The sequence below is a fragment of the Vidua chalybeata genome, chromosome Z (genome assembly GCF_026979565.1).
Source record: "Vidua chalybeata isolate OUT-0048 chromosome Z, bVidCha1 merged haplotype, whole genome shotgun sequence".
Taxonomy (NCBI): Eukaryota; Metazoa; Chordata; class Aves; order Passeriformes; family Viduidae; genus Vidua; species Vidua chalybeata.
The window spans coordinates 75,564,377-75,581,782 of NC_071570.1; the positions used below are offsets into that span (position 1 = coordinate 75,564,377).

General features: G+C 46.1%; 2 protein-coding genes across 5 annotated transcripts in view; one reads left to right on the forward strand and one right to left on the reverse strand.

Annotated features, from left to right (window-relative positions):
- MSH3 (mutS homolog 3) overlaps positions 1 to 2,814 on the reverse strand; it is a 96,059-nt gene extending 93,245 nt beyond the window's left edge. Inside the window, exons 1-2 of the mRNA XM_053932022.1 lie at positions 2,713 to 2,814; positions 574 to 697 (exon numbers count right to left, since the gene is read on the reverse strand). Of these exons, the coding sequence (XP_053787997.1) occupies positions 574 to 697; positions 2,713 to 2,814 (226 nt within the window). The remainder of the gene's footprint in view (positions 1 to 573; positions 698 to 2,712) is intronic.
- Positions 2,815 to 2,860: 46 nt separating this feature from the next.
- On the forward strand, positions 2,861 to 14,806 carry DHFR (dihydrofolate reductase). 4 transcript variants are annotated; one of them, XM_053931734.1, is made up of 6 exons: positions 2,861 to 2,997; positions 3,447 to 3,496; positions 5,410 to 5,515; positions 6,449 to 6,575; positions 12,914 to 13,029; positions 14,640 to 14,806. In XM_053931734.1, the coding sequence occupies exons 1-6, from the start codon at positions 2,912 to 2,914 to the stop codon at positions 14,725 to 14,727; spliced, it is 573 nt and encodes a 190-aa protein (XP_053787709.1). In that variant the 5' UTR covers positions 2,861 to 2,911; the 3' UTR covers positions 14,728 to 14,806. The 4 variants fall into 4 exon arrangements, with proteins under 4 accessions (XP_053787709.1, XP_053787706.1, XP_053787708.1 ...); XM_053931731.1 differs by lacking the exon at positions 14,640 to 14,806 and adding an exon at positions 13,593 to 14,632; XM_053931733.1 differs by lacking the exons at positions 2,861 to 2,997; positions 14,640 to 14,806 and adding exons at positions 3,163 to 3,181; positions 13,593 to 14,632.
- The last annotated feature ends 2,600 nt before the right edge of the window (positions 14,807 to 17,406 follow it).

The window sequence follows — 17,406 nt, forward strand, 5'->3', positions numbered from 1 at the left end:
CTAAAAGGGAATGCCTATTAGAAGAACATCAGTAAACACAGAACACAACCATTTTGCTCCATTGTCTCTCTTCCCTGTGTTCCCTCCCCTCTCCCACTGCAGTATTTCTGCCAGCCTGACAGAATCATGCACTTAAACAGCTTGGTTAACTTCCCTGGAAAACCAATATTCCTCACTTGTGTGCTTCTTTCCACGTGGGAAGAGATGCATCACTATTTTTTGGACTGACAACTGCACAGCCATAAAGTTAGCTAAGAATACTGGGAATCGAGCAGATTTTTTTTCAATACATTTCTTTAAGCAGTTTGCCTCTTGAGGCTGTACTAGTGACATTTCAAAGCATCACACCAACAAATTTAATAGTGTTCCCTCTTTGAAACTCAAGAGGCTAATTCCTTCTATTGAAATGTAATGAATTTTACATTCACTGGTTTTCATACCAGCATTAAATTATTAAATTCTCTGCTCAAAGCCAGATGGAACTCGGGCATTTCTGAGGCAACAGAGCAGCTGGCAATGAAAAACTTATTTACTGGCTGCCAGTGCTTGAAGGTTTGCTAAAAGTGGACTTACTTTTATCCTGAGTCTTCAGTGGGTTACAGATCTCTTCCAGAGTAATTTGTCTTGCCTTGGTCTTCTTTTCACAGGGTTCATTGCTTTCAGTAGATGTGCTCCTTTTTGTGCCACACTTAGAAGCCTGAAACGTAAATTAAACTAATAAGTTCAGTTATCTTTTCTGTTTGCTGTCCTCTGAAAGAGAACAAAGCAACTTCACAATAAGTTAATGCAAAATAGTCCAGCCTCCCATCCCTGGTATTGTTCAAGGCCAGGATGGAGGAGCTTGCAGCATCCTGCTCCTTAGATGTCTTTTGAAACATGCAGTTAGAACACCATGTAAACTGAAAATTCATCAATTTTGCTGTTTCATCATTGATCTTTTACAAGAAGCTCGACTAAATATGAAGAACTAACTTGTAAGTCCAAGAAAACATAAACACTTTGCACAGAAGCACACAACAGGTGCTTTCAGCAGCTTGTATCCACATCTCCTATCGTGACCTCAGATGGTTTAACCATGGAATTTCAATTTCCTTAGAACTAAGCAGGAACTCCAGCCTCGCTAACTAAACCCAAAAGCTCCACATAAACACAGAGTAGCAGTTTTCAAGTCCACTGTGAAATACCACCAAATTAACACTAATCAGGAAGTTTATTCTACAAGGGCAGAAAGATGTAATCACAGCTTTCAAAATATATTTGGACCAAAGGCAACCAAAATAACTGACTTGAGTCACAGGTAAAAAAAGCAAACACTCTTCCAGGGCCAGAAGAGGTTGGAAATAGTAACTACAGGGAGAGCGGAAAATACAAACACAGAATGAAATCCAGTTGCAGACACAGAGCCACTTTTCCCCAGCGGTGACACAGGGAGGATCTGCATCACTGCAGGCTCTTTTGGCCTTGCACCTACCAGCACTCAGACCCCTGAGTCACCTGAGCTCCAGCACCCGGGACAGGAGCACGGCTCACTGCGTGCCAGAGCTGCCCAAAAACGGGCTTCATTCCTCAGTGTGCCCCAAGGCTGGAGCAGCTGGAGCTGCCCGGGCTGCTCCAGCTCACCCCCTGCCCTCTCCCTGCCATTACTGACACTCCTTACAGCAGGGCAGAGCTGGCAGCTCCCACCAGTGACCGAGCTGCCACGCAGGCTGGCCGGCCCCGGCCGGGCTCTGCACCTGCCCAGGTTCAGCACCTGGGCTCTGTCCCACCTGCAGGGCTGGGGTCAGCCGCAGCACACGCGGGCCCTGAGCACTTACACAGGTCTGCAAGGCCATCCTGATTTAAATCCCTTAAACTTGCTAACTGCAAGATGCCCTTGACTGAGGGATGCAGCTGCTGCCTGTCCCACTGATCAGGCACACAGAGATCAAGCCTCAGAGAACACCCTGACTTATGAGAACCTTAACGTATTCCACATTTTGCAAAACTGGAAGGCACAGGGGTTCAACACTGTGGAATGAAGCCCCAGTGGCATGGACCAACACGCTGGCCTTGCTCAGCACACCGAACCTGCGCCAAGCTCCAGCTCCTCTGAAACAGGCACATCCTGTATCACAGATCCCAGGGAGTTTGGGGCTGGAAGGTTCCTCTGGAGCTGCCCAGGCAGGGCTGGAAGGCTCCTCTGGAGCTGCCCAGGAACGTGTCCAGCTGGGGCTGGCATGGCTCCACACAGGGACACTCCAGGCCCTCCCTGGGCAGCTGTTCCAGGGCTCTGCCCCTCCACGCACACAACTTCTTCCTCCTGCTGCCCTGCAACTCGCTGCCCTTGATTTTATGGGCAGCGCTGCTCCCGCTGCCGCCGGCAGCACCGAGCAGAGCCCGGCCCAGCCTCTGGCAGCCCTGGCAGATGTTGGATGGATGGATGGATGGGATCCCCTCTGGCCCTTCCCTTCTCCAGCCTGCCCAGGCCCAGCTCCCGCAGGCTCAGCCCAGCCCAGCGATGCTGCAGAGCCCAGATCCGCTCTGTGCCTGCCCTGGAGCCTCTCCGGCAGCTCCGTGTCCTTCCTGCCAGGCTGCTCCCCGAGTACCGGGGTACCAGTGCCCAGCGCCACACAGATGCCACAGCCAGCAGGTGTCCCGCAGCGTCCCGGACAGGGAATACCGGGATGGCTACCGGGATAGCGGGCCGTGCCCGCCCCGCCCCACCCCGCGCACCGTGTAGGGTGGCCCGCGCTCGCCGCCGCTCGCCGCCGCCCCGAAGAACCGGCTGAGCACCGGCTGCCCCGCGGCCCCGCCGCCCCGCCGGCCGCGCGGCATGGCCGGGCCCCGCGCCGCGGCACCGCCTCCCGCCGGATGCGCCCGCTCGGCCCGCCCCGGCCCGCCCCGGCACGGCACGGCGCGGCGCGGTGCGGCCATGGCGCGCTCGCTCAACTCCATCGTGGCCGTCAGCCAGAACATGGGCATCGGCAAGGACGGGCGGCTGCCCTGGCCGCCGCTGAGGTACCGCGGCCTGGCGCCGCCGCGCCGCGCCGCGCCGCCCGCACTACAGCCCCCAGCGTGCCCCGCGCCGCGCGGCAGCGGGCGGGCGCGGCGGGGCCGCGCGGGGCGCGCTGGGAGCTGTAGTGCTTGAGGGGATGCTCTGTGAGGCGGGAAAGCGGCGGCGTGGCGGGAGCGCGGCTGTGGGGTTGTTTTTTGCGTGGCTTCTCTCTCGGGCCGTGGGCGCAGGTTATCGCTCACGCAAGCACGGCTGGGGGACAAAGGTCCCGCCTCGCCCAGGCACCGGCTTAGCTCTGTCCAACCGCCTCTCCCCGGCCCCTGGCAACACACCCGTCACGAGTGGGGATTTTTCGTTGAAATTAGAGAACTCGCGGGGAAAAAAAAAAAAAAAATAGAACTTAGAGCACTTATTCTTAAGACACGTTGTAACGCAGTTCGTGCTTCCCCGGCAGGAACGAGTACAAGTACTTCCAGAGAATGACGAGCACGTCCCGCGTGGAAGGTAACGTGTGGGGTGTGTGGCCCCGGCCGCCCTGCCCGGGCCCTCCTCCCTGCCTGCCCTCATGAAACGCCGACCAAAAACCAGATCCTTACCATTCTAATAGAGATTTGTAGGGATGGTATGTTTATTACAGCGCTGGACGCATGTGAGGGATTTTTTTTTTTTTTTTTTTTTTTAAGGACGTGCGTGCCCCTGAGAACTCCCGATCCTTTTTTATTACTCTTACTAAATTACATATGCATAGAATTTTACAATCGGTTCATGCATATTCATTTTGCTGATTTTGCGTTACACTGAGAGCTAGTTACACTTGTACTTAGTTTTTGTTAGAAAGTATAGAAAGAGCTCCTGGCTTGCTCTGTGCTGTTTGTTTCAAGGTCTGGGGAGTTTTTCTTATCTCTTACTTCTTTAGCTTGGAAATTTGCATTCTTTTTCTTTAGCTGGGGCAGTTTTGTTAGTGCTGCAGTTACTAGACTAAACAGCATATTTTACTTACGTTAGCAAGCTTAAAGTGGCACGTTTCAGTTAAATCTAAATGGATTTCTACCTTGTTAAATTTTCACTTTGTCTCACTCACAAGTGTCACCAGTATTTCAGCCCTTTGCAGTCGCTCGGGTTAGATGAGGGAAGAAGACAAATCAGATATTTCAGAGGAGGTGCAGGTGATCTCTTAGGTTCTCCATTCAAGCCGTTCTTTCATCAGAAGAACAGAAAACATATCTAAAGTTTACCTAACAAAGTTTCTTTACACAAAACTCCAAGTTAAAATGGGAAGGTTTTTCACAGGCTGCTTAATTAGCAGAGGTGGATTGTTTTTTGCAGTCTGCATTAGCTTGTCTAACTTGTTTGCTCAGCCTTGGCCATTCGATCCGCCCCTCTGACCCTTGTGACAGTAATTTTGCAGAGTTTTCTGAGTGCTGAGCCAAATCCACGCACCAGAAAATCTAAACCATAGAGCAGAAATACTGCAGTTGTTTGTCAACACAGTCATCTTTCTGTGGTTTGTTTAGGGATTTTTTTTTTATGCTGTTAAAATTCACTTGTTTGGTAAAAACTCACTTCTGGTCAGCTTCATGTATTCCCTTGTTTTGATTAGGTGCCATACTCCATTTTCTGCCTTGAAGCTCTGTTTTGATGAGGTGATTTATCCATTTTTCTGATTTTAATGTCTGTTCCATAATCCACAAGGAATGTCTAATCTCATTTTGAAGCAGTTGTGAGTGAAAGACTTTACATATGTTTTGAAGACCCGATTCAACCCTTTGCAGCCCTGTATGTACTAAAAAAGGACAGAGCACAATTGACAGTTGTCTTTTTAGATGTTGCATCTTACCTGGCAGAAATAACCCATGATCAAGAAAAAAGATGTTTGAAATATAATTACAAAGAGACATTTTGCTCTGTCCTGCCTGCAGATCTTTTGATAAGCTCTGATCTCGGATGCTAGGCAGGTAAAGTGCTTCATAACCAGACTTCCTAATGGATTATGCTGCCATAAATCTTCACACCAGGGATGTCACCTTTGTTGCCTCTGTTGTGTCTCAGCCTGGAAACAACATGGCAAGAGTGACCATGTTGTCATTGTGGGTTTTTTCTCTGATAACTCCTTTTCCTCATAGAGAGAAACATTCCTTTCCTTAGCAGATTTACATATGAGAGGTAATCAGGTTATGAATGCTTGGGTTTGATCAGAAATTATGTGTGTGTTAGAGTGTGATTGATCACCTGTAGCACTTTGGCTTTAGATTTAATTTGACTGGTTCTTCTCCTAGAAGTTGTTGTGGTTTTAGAAATCAGTTCTCATTTGAGAACTGGGGCCTGAGCTTGTGCTTTTGCTAACTGCTGGAGAGGGGCTTGGAAAGGCAGGGGAAGTCCGTCATTGTCTCTAAACAAATCAATTATCTCCTGCTCAGGTAAACAGAATGCAGTGATCATGGGTAAAAAAACGTGGTTCTCCATTCCTGAGAAGAACCGTCCTTTAAAAGACAGAATTAATATTGTGCTCAGCAGGGAGCTCAAGTAAGTATCATAAATAAGGGTCCTGTAAAACAAATAAAAATCTGCACCAAAAAATGTCTGTAGAGTTACAACATACAGTAGTTCCAAATGTAGCATTTTTGATACCTGTTTAGAAAGCATTTCTGCTGTTGGTTCTGAGTGTTATGACTACTTTACTCTTAATTTTTGATTTTTTAAAATTCATTCACAAGGTAATTGTCATTACTTTGCATCATGAGTACTACTTTTAGCTCTACTCACAAACCATTTGACAATTTTCAGTAATGTTTCTGACTCATGTATTTAACTGTATGTTTCTAGTTCCCGCCTAGAAACTAGAAGTGGTGGCCCTAAGTCCATTTTTTGAAGTTCATTTTTATTAGGATTTGTGGATGAACCATCCTTTTTCAGAACTCACTTCTTGAATGCATCAACCACAGTCATGCAAATATTTTTAAATACACATGTCCACTTGTAGTGCTTTATTGCTTTGGAAGATGTTGGTGGATTTGCAGGTGATTATGTGAGAATATTGGCTTTTCAGCTGGTTTTGTTGAATGGAATATTAACGTTCTGAAATTCAAGCCAAAATCTACATTTTATTTCATGATTGTCTGTATTTAATGATCTATGTTTAATTTACAGATTTTATCTTTATCTTACAGATATGTAAATTTCTCAGTTGCACTTTTTCAGAAACATGTTGTGAAATTCCAGATTCTTAATTTATAATGCCTCCCAAATTACAGTTAAGCTGTGATCTGTTAAACAATCCTGCAGTCAGATGAGACTTCTAACATAATTTGGCAATAACAGCCACTTCAAAATAACTAACTGACATGCAGCATGTAGTTATTTGTGAATTCAGCAAAGCACATTTTGTGTCTAGACTGTATTGATGATCATGATGAATTGTCCTTTATTTATTTAGTAATAGAGCTTTACTTTTTCTAGGGAAACCCCGAAAGGAGCACATTATCTTTCCAAAAGTCTGGATGATGCTCTAGCTCTTTTGGATTCACCAGAGTTACAAAGTAAAGTAGACATGGTTTGGATCGTGGGAGGCACTTCAGTGTACAAGGTACATTTAGCCTCCTCCTAAATTACTCATTTTCTGTGATGGGATGAGGATGAAGTTCCTATTACTGCTGCTTTAGGAGGTGCTTTCCCTCCACATTACCAGCAAACTGCAGTAATTGCAACAGAACAGGTCTCAGAGAGCAGGATCTCAACTCTCAAGTTCAGAATACCCGTCCAGAAACTGAACATTGCCCTTGCCAGTGGGCCAGTGTCACACTGTTGTTGTGCTTTTGAGAGCTTTTCATAAATACCTAAATTGCCATATTCTTCAGAAATAGCCTGTATTATGTTTATTTTTGCTGAGATTGCTGACTGACCCTGCAAAGGATGTGAAAAGAAAAAAAGAGGAAAAGTGTTCCAGCATTTTTAGCCAGAGTGTGACACTTTGTACATGTAAATGGGGAAGAAAATGGGATTTAGAGAGAGCTGACAGGTCATGGTGTCAGCAATAACAGGAGATAACCATACAACAAAAGGTCGCACTCACTCTGCTTTCCCATCCGGCAGTGTTCCTACTGCTCCCACTCCCTGGGTCAAGAACTGTAAAGCATATTCTATTTAACAGTAAAAGGAACATTGCTGCTGGCCTTTAGTCATTACAGGCATGCTGGGAGATACACTGCAGCTGTTGTTGGGCACTCAAACACGAGATATGTGATGACAGTGCCACGAAGGACCTGGTGGGAAATCAGGGCTGATACTGTGTCCTGTGTAGAGGGTGGGAAAATGCATTTTGCTTGTACTTATTGCCTTCACACTTTGTGCTTTTCATGAATCTCTCCTCTGTGTGTGAGGAAGCGCATCTTTCACAGTGAAAAGTAGTCAAGAGATTGCTAAGATTGTAAGAAGATGAGGTGCACGTGAGATAACGCGGTTGTTCCTCGTGATGAGAATGTGCGAGTGCATTCGGCCTGTAATCAGATGTTATTCTATGTCCTTGGCTCTCAGCCTGTGCCTGTGCCACGCAGAGGGTTTCTGGAGGGGGCTTCTCCTCACAGAGGGCAGAGCTGCCCAGCAGGAGCCAGAGCCAGCTGTGAGCAGCAGCATTTGCCCCTGCCCTGCCACAGGCTCAGCTGTAAAGAGTTATTGCTTCTGCTGCTTCTTCCAAGAGCATCTGTCTTGGAGGCTTCTGATACTTGGAAGAAAATAATGCCTTTTTTTTAGACCATTACTCACCAATACGTTATAAATTGGCAGTTTTGATCAGGAGTAAATTGGAAAGTACTATTTGTACTGATCAGTAGAAGGAAATGTGTAAAGTAATAGGAGACCTGGTTATCCTGGACATGGAAAAGCATTGAGAGAGATGGGAATGTCCAGTGTGGAGAAGAGAAGGCTCCAGGGAGAGCTCAGAACCCCTTCCACTGCCTAAAGGGGCTCCAGGAGAGCTGCAGAGGGACTGGGGACAAGGGATGGAGGGACAGGACACAGGGAATGGCTCCCACTGCCAGAGGGCAGGGATGGATGGGAGATTGGGAATTGGGAATTGTTCCCTGGCAGGGTGTGAGGCCCTGGCACACGGTGCCCAGAGCAGCTGGGGCTGCCCCTGGATCCCTGGCAGTGCCCAAGGCCGGGTTGGACACTGGGTCTGGGAGCACCTGGGATAGTGGAAGCTGTCCCTGCCATAGAACAAGATGAGTTTTAAGGCTCTGTCCAACCTAAACCCTTTTGTGGTTCTAAAATTTCAGCTGTTTCCTCCCTTTCAGTCATCTACTCAAGACATTTCAAAGGAAAGTTTAGTTACATTAGGAAGAAATCTGACAGTTCTACACGGATTCCTACACTCAAACTACCTTTGTGATGTTAACTGAAAGGGTTTTATGGGGACCATACACATCTGCCAAAACTACAAGTAATATTTTTAGTGCCTGTATTAAAGATGCACAAAGGATTTTACAGGAATATTTCCATATACCATGTAGAAATGTGTGGGAAATCAAATAGCAATTGGTAATTGAAGTGAATAAATTTTTTCAGTAGTTGTTGGTACTTGGTTTTAAAGCATTGTTTTGATTTCACTGCTTTGTGTGGCTCAAAGGTTGAGACCTGATCTTGTTCATTAATACAGGTCTGTGCTTCTCTACAGAAAGGCCTACCCCATTTTGATTACTCAGGCTGTTACAGGACTCTCTTCCTTTCTCTTACAGAAAACCACGTCTGTTTATACTTCCTACTGTCAAACAGAAAGAATGTTCACATGAGAATTCCTTGCTGCCCTTTTAGACGAAAGGAAGCACTTGCAGGTGGCAGATTTGCACATTCCCAGTGGGATCTGCCTCCAGGTTCTCTGTTAGAGTTTTCTCTCTGACCCTGTCATGCTGTGTGCAAGGAGCATGGTCTGTGCAGGGTAATTGTTCTGTGGGTTGCTAACTCCTTGAAGCACAGTGGTTTTCCGTCGGGATCACTACAAAGTGGAACCACAGGCAGCCGTGTGCTCTGGCAGCCTGTCAGGGGCTGCTGGGGGTGTCAGAGGAGGAGTAGGAAGATGTGGGCATCCTTGGGACAGCACTGCAGCTGCTCTGCCCAGGTTGGTCTGTGGTCCTCAGCACAGTGAGCTCAGTCTGGTGACCTTCCATTGGAGTGGGATTCCGGGGAATAGGGAGCAGGATGTACAGGATGTGAGGGTGCACAGCTGAGCGTGTCTGTCAGAAGCTGCAGCAGAGCTTTGCCATTGCCAGACAACACCTCCAGGGCCCACATCATTATTTCAGACAGTGGCTATTGTCCTGTGGAGCCTTTTAACACAGCTCCTGGATGGCATTTTGGGACAGGATGCTGCCTGCCAGGAGTGGGATGGAGGCAGGGGTTTGCTGCTGTTCACATCATTTTTTTCCTCAGACTGCAGAAGAGGGAGGGCCAAATCTGTGAACATTTATAAGGACACAGAGCATCCCTCTGTTGGTTCTGACTATCTCTCCCCCTGCCCCTTGGTTCTTAAGGACACAGTTCTCTCCAGGAGGTGGGAGGATTGGCATCAGCTGCCTCAGGCCCTCTGTGAGCTGTGGTGGCCATCCAAGTCCTCCTGTAGGTCATGCTGATGCTGTGCTCACACACTCTAGGAAACTGACCCGACCTCTGCAACAAGGAAAGAGGGAGCAGTGGGGACAGGGAGAAGCTGGGTGCAGTGTTGGTATTGGCAAGTGAGAGCAGGAAAGTTGAAAGCAGCTCCATCAGTTCAGTGAGGGTTCAGAAAAACTCATGTGGGTGTCATCTTCTTGAATTTCACTGGACACTGATCCCTCATCGGGTTTATTATCTCCTAATGTAGCCACAGGGCAGTAGCAATGCCCCAGGGAAGCCTTTGGGCTTCTGACAGCACAGGCTTACCAGGTTAGTTTGCTTGGGTCTTAATGCAATACCGTCTGGATCCCCTGTGCACTGTTCTGGATCTCCTGAGTTCCAGGAGGAGCTGGGGTTGCTGTTGTTTGTGTGGATGAGGAAGGAGGAGCCCAGCAGTGGGTTACAGCAGTTATGAAGCTGTTACATGTCATGGCAGGCACTCTCTGATTTTGTGTGAGCACTTCATGTTTGGAGGGCTGTCTGCTGGCTTGTGAGTGCTTCTTGTGTGCTGGGGACTTGTGGTGCTGGCTCACTCTTTGGTGCAGGCCCTGGAGTCCCTCACAGCTGTTAGAGCTCATCAGATGTACTGGAGCACAGCTTCTGGCTCTGTTTCATCCCCAAGAAATTTCATTAAAGTGTGTCATTGAAGTGCTCCCATGTACAACTCAAGCCTGGTGAGTGGTGACAGCTGGAAGATTCATTAACAGTTGGACTCAATGATCTTGGAAGTCTTTCCCCACCTCAGCAATTCTACAATTCTGTGATTTCAAAGCCAGGTTTCTGTTCTGAGTTAAGACACTGCTGCACCTGTGTGGAGGTATTGTCTCTTGAGAAGTTCAGGTCTTGGCCTCGACTCTGAAAAACAGTGCTCTCTGGACATCCTGGGGGGGTCAGAGGCCCACAGAAGGGTTTAGGCTGGAAAGGCCTTAAAGGCTCATGTCATTCCAAACCTCTTGTCGTGGACTGGGACACCTTCCACTAGACCAGGCTACTCTGAGTCCACTCAGTACGAATTATATCAGTCTCTTTTAATTACATTTAAACTGTGTGGTTTAGACGGGTCAAAAACAACACTGAGGTTTTACTAGGAATAGGACCTGTAAGTCCATCACAAATATTAAACAGGGTGTTAAAAAAAACCAAACAAAACCAACAAGAGCAAAAACACACCCATACAATTCCACAAAAACCAACAGCCCCAGGTGTCAAGTTCCTTATGTGTATGGTATGGTTTTATGATGTGTGCAGTGAGTATGTCAGCATTCCACCAGCTCAGCTCTGTGCCTCTTCTAAAAATTGGTGAAATTTTGGTCTGGACAGGGCAAGACTGAATTGCATATCAGTGAGGACCTACTTTATTCTTCGTGGAAAGGACAGCATTATGACAAAACTCCTTTGCCACCCTGCCACGTCCTCAGCAGTATTTCACTGAGGCAGTGTCAGAGTCCAGGCCTCCCTGAACAGACTCCTTTGGAGGCTCCACCTGTGGAAGTTTTTGTGTTTGATACAAAATTTGCTTCTCTGAAGTTTTCTGGAGCTGCTTCTGGAGAGCAGGGAGGACCAGGTGTTCCCAAGGGAACAGGAGCTGTCCCCATGGGCAGTAGCTGGAGTGGCAGGGCTCGGGGTGGTGGGACAGGTCCATGGGGCAGGGTCTGGCCCCATGGCCATAACCAGGTCAGGCATAGCCTGGGGGTGAACAGGCAGGGCTGGGGCCAGCTCGGGATGGCAGCCAGTGGCTGATGTTACTGTGTGCTGGAATCCCAAAGCAGGGAAAAGTTGCCCAGAGCAGAGCAAGTGGAGAAGCACGTCTGTCCTTGCCCCTTGCTCACTGCCAGGCACTGGGCACTCCCAGCTACTGAGGAGCAATATGTGGCCTGAAACAGCCTGAGCCTGTTGCTCTTCCCCAGACTCTGTTTACTGGTCATGGGCCACCTACACACACAGGCCCCCAGAGCTGGTCTGGCAACTGAGGAAGCATTTGCATTCCTTCTGTGAATGTGGGGCAGTGACACAGCTGGTTGATTCATTCAGCTAATGAAACCATTTCCCCAGAACAGAGGTCACCATCTGGTCTCCCTGGGATTAAATTAAACTTTCTTTGCACCACCTGTGGTCAGTCCCTCCCTGTGCTCGTCCCTGGCCTGTTGTGGTGCTAGAGAGTTCTTGATAAAGCTGAATTCCCACAGGGTTGGATAGGAAGTTGATTTGTTCTTCTACTACAAAGCAAAAGTGTCTCTGTTTACACAACACGTGTTTTTGTTTGTGAAGCAGATTATTATTCTGTCATTTTGCAAGTGTGACTCTTCTACCTCCCCGTCCCTAAACAAAGAAAAATGTAGTGTTTGTGTGCAAACTGGATGGACACCAGTTCAGTGCTGTTCAATGCTTGTGTGCTGTGACTTAGCTCTTTCCTTTCTAACTGTCCTCTAGTAGAGCAGCTTTTCTACAAATTAGCCTCTCAGCAGTGGTTAATTAATTTTATTGGATTCCATTTGTTATTACTTGGTTCCTGTGCTTGTTGAAGTAGTACCTAATAGCCTGCTGCATGGTGAGTCACCTTCCACAAAAAGCATTGCTCGTTGCCAGTTTAAGCGAAAGGCAGGAACAGCTACAAGCTTTTCAAAAATGTATTGTAACCAGCCCTAGTGTAGCTTTTCATGGGTTATTTTAATGCCCACAAGGTCTGGAAGTGTTGCCATTTTTCGATCTCAAAACAAAATGCATATTCCTAACTCCCGAATTTGTTAGTAAAAAGCTCACTTAACAAACATTATCTTAAAACATTTTCACCCAAGGAGCTTGGAAATGTAAAAGCTTTCAGCACATGTTACCATTTTTCCACAATCCAGAGATCCATCTTTGAAGTTAAACTAAGGGGTAGATCAATATCTGGAATTCCAAAAAATACAGCACAAATCCCTAGCAGTGATATTAAGCATCAGAACAAATTACCTCGAGGTGTGGGCATCTCTCACCACTTAAACCTTCCCGTCTCCCAAAGAGGGGTGATTCAGAAATTGCTTATTGCTACTGGGCCTACTGTTCCTTTCTTCTCACAGGGCTATTCAAATTTTGTTCTTAACTTCTGTCAGATACCCCAGGCTCTGAGAATAGGTATTGCTGCCACTTACCAGGTGGAACTGACACAGGGTGAAATTATCCCTTTAGAAAGTGCTCTTCAGCAGAGTCTAAAAGAGGAGATTCAGAGTGTAATTTTCACAGCTTTGCTAAAAGCCTGTGATACACAAAATTGTGACTGAGTTTGTGTTGTTTCTAAAGGCAGCAATGGAGAAGCCAGTTCATCATCGATTGTTTGTGACAAGAATCTTGAAAGAGTTTGAAAGTGACACATTTTTTCCAGAAATAGACCATAAAGACTACAAGCTTCTAACAGAGTAAGTACCAAAATGTGTATTAGGCTTGTCTTCAGAATAATCTAATTTGAATGTTTTAAGGGTCATATTAAGGCCATGTTGGTTTGAGTTTGAGGTGATTTTTTTCCCACACTCATACTTGACTTACAACCTGGAATGGCACCACACTCTGCACAGATTTTTTTGGAACTTGCTGTGTTCTTCAGCTTTCCTATGATCTTCACAGTAAAGAATTGTCTATGTCAGTTTGCTGCAAAAATAGCTTTTTCTTACTGTTTCCTGGCTTAGAATTATTCAAATATTTACTAAGCTTTGTAACTGTCAGTATGTTGTTATTAAATAGTATTTGGCCTCTGAATGTCTTTGATAAATTGCCAAAGACAAATTAAATGGACTTGACTGGAGAGGCTTGAGCTTTATAGATTTATAAGGTTATTCCTTCCCTCCTGAGAAAATTACTTCTTCCTAACAAACATAGTAGGAAAACGTGTACAAAAACTTACAGTTTCTGCCATTCACAGAATGGTTTCTTCTATATTATCCTTGTCATATTCCAGTTGTGCTTTTATGTCCTCTCCAACAAGATTACATCCAACAGGCACTGAGGAGCAGCAGAAATTCAGACACCTGCCTCAAGAACCAGGGAGGACCAGACCTGTTCTCCTCCTGCAGCTCCTGTTTTGGCCCTCAACTGGTTACAGACCAGCAGTGGAAGAAATAGAAAGTATGAGGAGTGAAACTCTCCTCAGGGGGCCCAGGAATGGATTAGCTGGCTCTAGGGAAGGACAGGCAGGGGCAGGGAAGAAGGATGCAGGACAGACAAGGTGGGTGGGGAGGATGAGTCACCTGCTCCAACTCCAATCTATTGTGAACTACTCTGTGCTCATTTGAGTGTCCTGAGATCTGACCCAAAGCTCCCTCTCGGCTGTTCCTAGCTATACGTTCTTTTTGACCAACGTACTGAGATGAACACTGGTGTTAGAACATGATTTTGTAAAATAACAGGTAATTTCCTCACTGAAGTGGAAACCTGACGATGGCAAACCTTACCAAATAAATTTAAAATGTATCTCTCCCTCAAAGTCAGTATTACTCATACAAAATCCTTGTTCTTTTGCGGGGAGATAAAAAGATTTTTGAAAGCATTATTAACCAGAAGTGGTTTAGGAAACCTGGAATATAGAAGAACTCTTTCTACGGTAGCAGTCACCTGCTTTAGTAGTATCTTGCAGACTTGTAAAACGTCTTGTCCTTAGCATTTCCTCTAAACCAACTTAGGAAAAGCAAGGCAAGGAAAAAAAACACAAAGTGTTCCATAATCTCTTCTTCCTTGGCTGACATTTTGACAATAATATTGGAGGATTTAATAAAAATATTGGGTATTTCTTTAAGCCAAAAATAGAGGTGTTGTTTTGTGTCAGAGTATGCTTTCTTAGTCTAAAAGATGTGCATACAAATAATGGATAGCAGTTAATATGATTCCTAAAAACAGTGTACCTATTCTAAAAGCGTTTTCATTTTTTTTTTCTAAACAGCTTGCTTTTCTAGTTGATTGGATAAATTACAGGTGAATCATAATGATATTCTTACCTGCTTGTTGGCTTTTGCTTTTTCTTCTCCTCTCTCCCTAGGTACCCAGGGGTTCCTGCTGATATCCAAGAAGAGAATGGAATCCAGTACAAATTTGAAGTGTATGAAAAAACTGTTGTGGCACAATAAGGGAGGCATTTTGTACTTCTGTGTAAGGGCATGAAGTTTTACTGAGTGTAAAGATACATTAAAATTTCAAAGAAAATCATGCCTGATGGTAAAATACCTCTGTAGTGAATGGTTCCAAAAACCACATCCCACACTTTGAAGGTACACCCTGCAGAAGGGGGTCTGAGCAATTCCACAGCAAAGCTTGCATGAGACCTTTCACTGGTCTTACAATCCATGGCAGCATCCCTGACAATTCCATGGATAATGACGGGCATTAGACTGTGTCAGATCTTTTCTACTGAAACAAAGGGTTTTAGTATCTCTCTCCTTTTTCAAAACGTGCAACACTGAGGAAGCACCAATCCTCCCCCAAGTTTGTCTGGGATGTTGTAAACATTTATAACAGCCTTTAAAATCAGTTGGTGTAGAGGTCAAGGTAAGCAAGCCCAGCAGAGGAAGGGGGATCAGGAAGTGTCACACAGCAGTTGAGGGGTGCACTGATCCAGGACCTGTCGCTCCAGGGTGCATCCCACAGCATCACAGTCCTGCTGCAAAACCCGCTCCAGGCTCCTCTCCCTGTGGGGCCACAGGTCCTGCCAGGAGCCTGCTGCAGCAGGGGCTGCCCACGGGATCACAGCCTCCTTCCTGCACCTGCTGCTGCGGTGTGGGCTCCTCAGGGCTCCCCATGTCCTGTGTCTGTGCTGCTCCTGCCTGGCTGTCGGAACCCAAGGTGTCCCTCAGACACTCTTGGATGTTCCAGGTCCAGGGCAGAAGCCTCTGAGACCCTGGCAGGCAGCCAGAAACCCCTGTGGTTTTGAATCTGACCCATGGAACAATTTACCAACCTTGCAGGAAGAACAAGAAATCATAAAAGTTTAGATATTATAATAGAAGTAGTCACAAAGTGAAAGGAAGGATTTTTGAGTGCTGTACAGAGGGCTCTGAGTTTTGTACATGGGGGTCAGAAGTTCTAAGATGGAGGGATTTGGGTGTGCCCTGTCCTCTTTCTTTCTTCTTCCTATTCCCCATGTTCTTGGTGGTGTTCTCACTCACAGATTGGTTTAGAGTAGAAAGTCACTGTTCAATATAGGTGATAGGCATTGGGGAAAAACTATAAACATTTAATAGGTAATGTGTGATATAAAAGATGGCACCAGCCCCTTGGGCGGGAGAGACGGAGAGAGACGCAGAGGGAGAAGGAGTCAGAGAGAATGTCAGGAAGTGTGTGTGCCTTGAGATAACGTACAATGAACTGCCTTGAGACAGGACAAATGAAGACTACAGAGTCTTTCTTTGAAGGCCTGGGTTGGAGGAGAGACTTTTCCACCTCCCGGGGTCACCCCAATCTGGGGTGATTCCGACACCTGGCCTGCCCTGCAGGGCTCTCCTCCTGGCCCCTCCCAGCGCCTCTCGCCCCAGCTGTTGTTACCCACGGGTTTTTCCCCACCTCCTGAGCTCTGTTGTCCCAAAGGTGCCAGTGCCACTGGTGGGCTCAGCCTTGGCCAGCAGTGGCTCTGCCCTGGAGCCAGTGGCATTGGCCCCGCGGGACATGGGGGAAGCTTCCAGCAGCTTCTCACAGCACCTGCCCCTGCAGCCCCTCTGCTCCCCACACCTGGCCACACAAACCCAGCAAAATCTGGTAAAGAATCTGTAGGATTTCCCTAGGTTCACAGCTGTGTGAAAGCTTTGCTGCTCTCATAAAAAGTCACTGTGTCGGTTTGACTGCAACCACTTCGAAGTGGAAGAAAATATACATTGATTTCTTAAAAGTCTGTGTTCCTATGTTCCTGCCAAGCATTATCAGTAAAGATGCAGTTTGTTTATCAGTGTAATTTTGAATAAGCTATGTGACACATATGGATTATAAGCAATAGTAGAGTAGTTCTATTTCATCTTTATTAGATATAGGTAAATACAAAAATACTAAAAATATTAAATAAACTGGTGTACTTTACACTGATGTTCCCTTAGAATATCAGCTATGAGCACCCCTTGAATTTTCCATGGCACTTTACTACAACACCCAGCTGATAAAAAGCATATTTGTTGCAGCACCTGCTCTGAGTTTTCTCAGATTTCTCTGTTTCCTTTGAAACTGTAAGCACTTCCCTGTATTGATCTTCTTGTTCCGTGTGTGCTGATGTTACATTGATCGATAAAAACAAGTTTATGCTTACATAATGCTGCAAAAAGTGTCCAGAGTTTTAAACTGACAGTACATTGTTGAAGGGGAGGAAGCAGACTGCTGCCAGGGAGATGTCATTTGGTATTTTTTTAAATACGAGTCACAGTGACCGTGGCAAGAGAATAACCTCCGAAAAGTGTTTAAAACCTACCTGTTATAGGTCAGTGTTGAAAGCTTTGACAGTTTGCAAAGTACTGTGTTTAGGACAACTGACATTTATTAAAAGTGGGTGAAAAGACTTGACGCAATGTTGGCTGAGGCCAACATACATTAGAATAAACTTTGTGCCTAAGTGCAGAGATAGGGTTCACTGAGGCCAGGATGTTTTGTAGCATCATTTCAGATTCAAAGAACTTTTAACTTGGGTGCAAAAACAAGCCTCCTGAGAACATAAGTGGTTACTCTTGATTCTTTGTGGACTCAATCAGTCCTCTCCAGATTTAACTATGTCCTTTGTCAGATACAACAACAAATTAAGTTAATTGACGTTTCGTGGAAATGCAAACTTTGTC

Coding starts and splice junctions, on each gene's coding strand:
- DHFR (XM_053931731.1), top strand. CDS start 2,912: ATGGCGCGCTCGCTCAACTCCATCGTGGCCGTCAGCCAGAACATGGGC. Junction 3,497..5,409: donor GAGCACGTCCCGCGTGGAAG/GTAACGTGTGGG, acceptor TCTCCTGCTCAG/GTAAACAGAATGCAGTGATC. Junction 6,576..12,913: donor GAGGCACTTCAGTGTACAAG/GTACATTTAGCC, acceptor TTGTTTCTAAAG/GCAGCAATGGAGAAGCCAGT.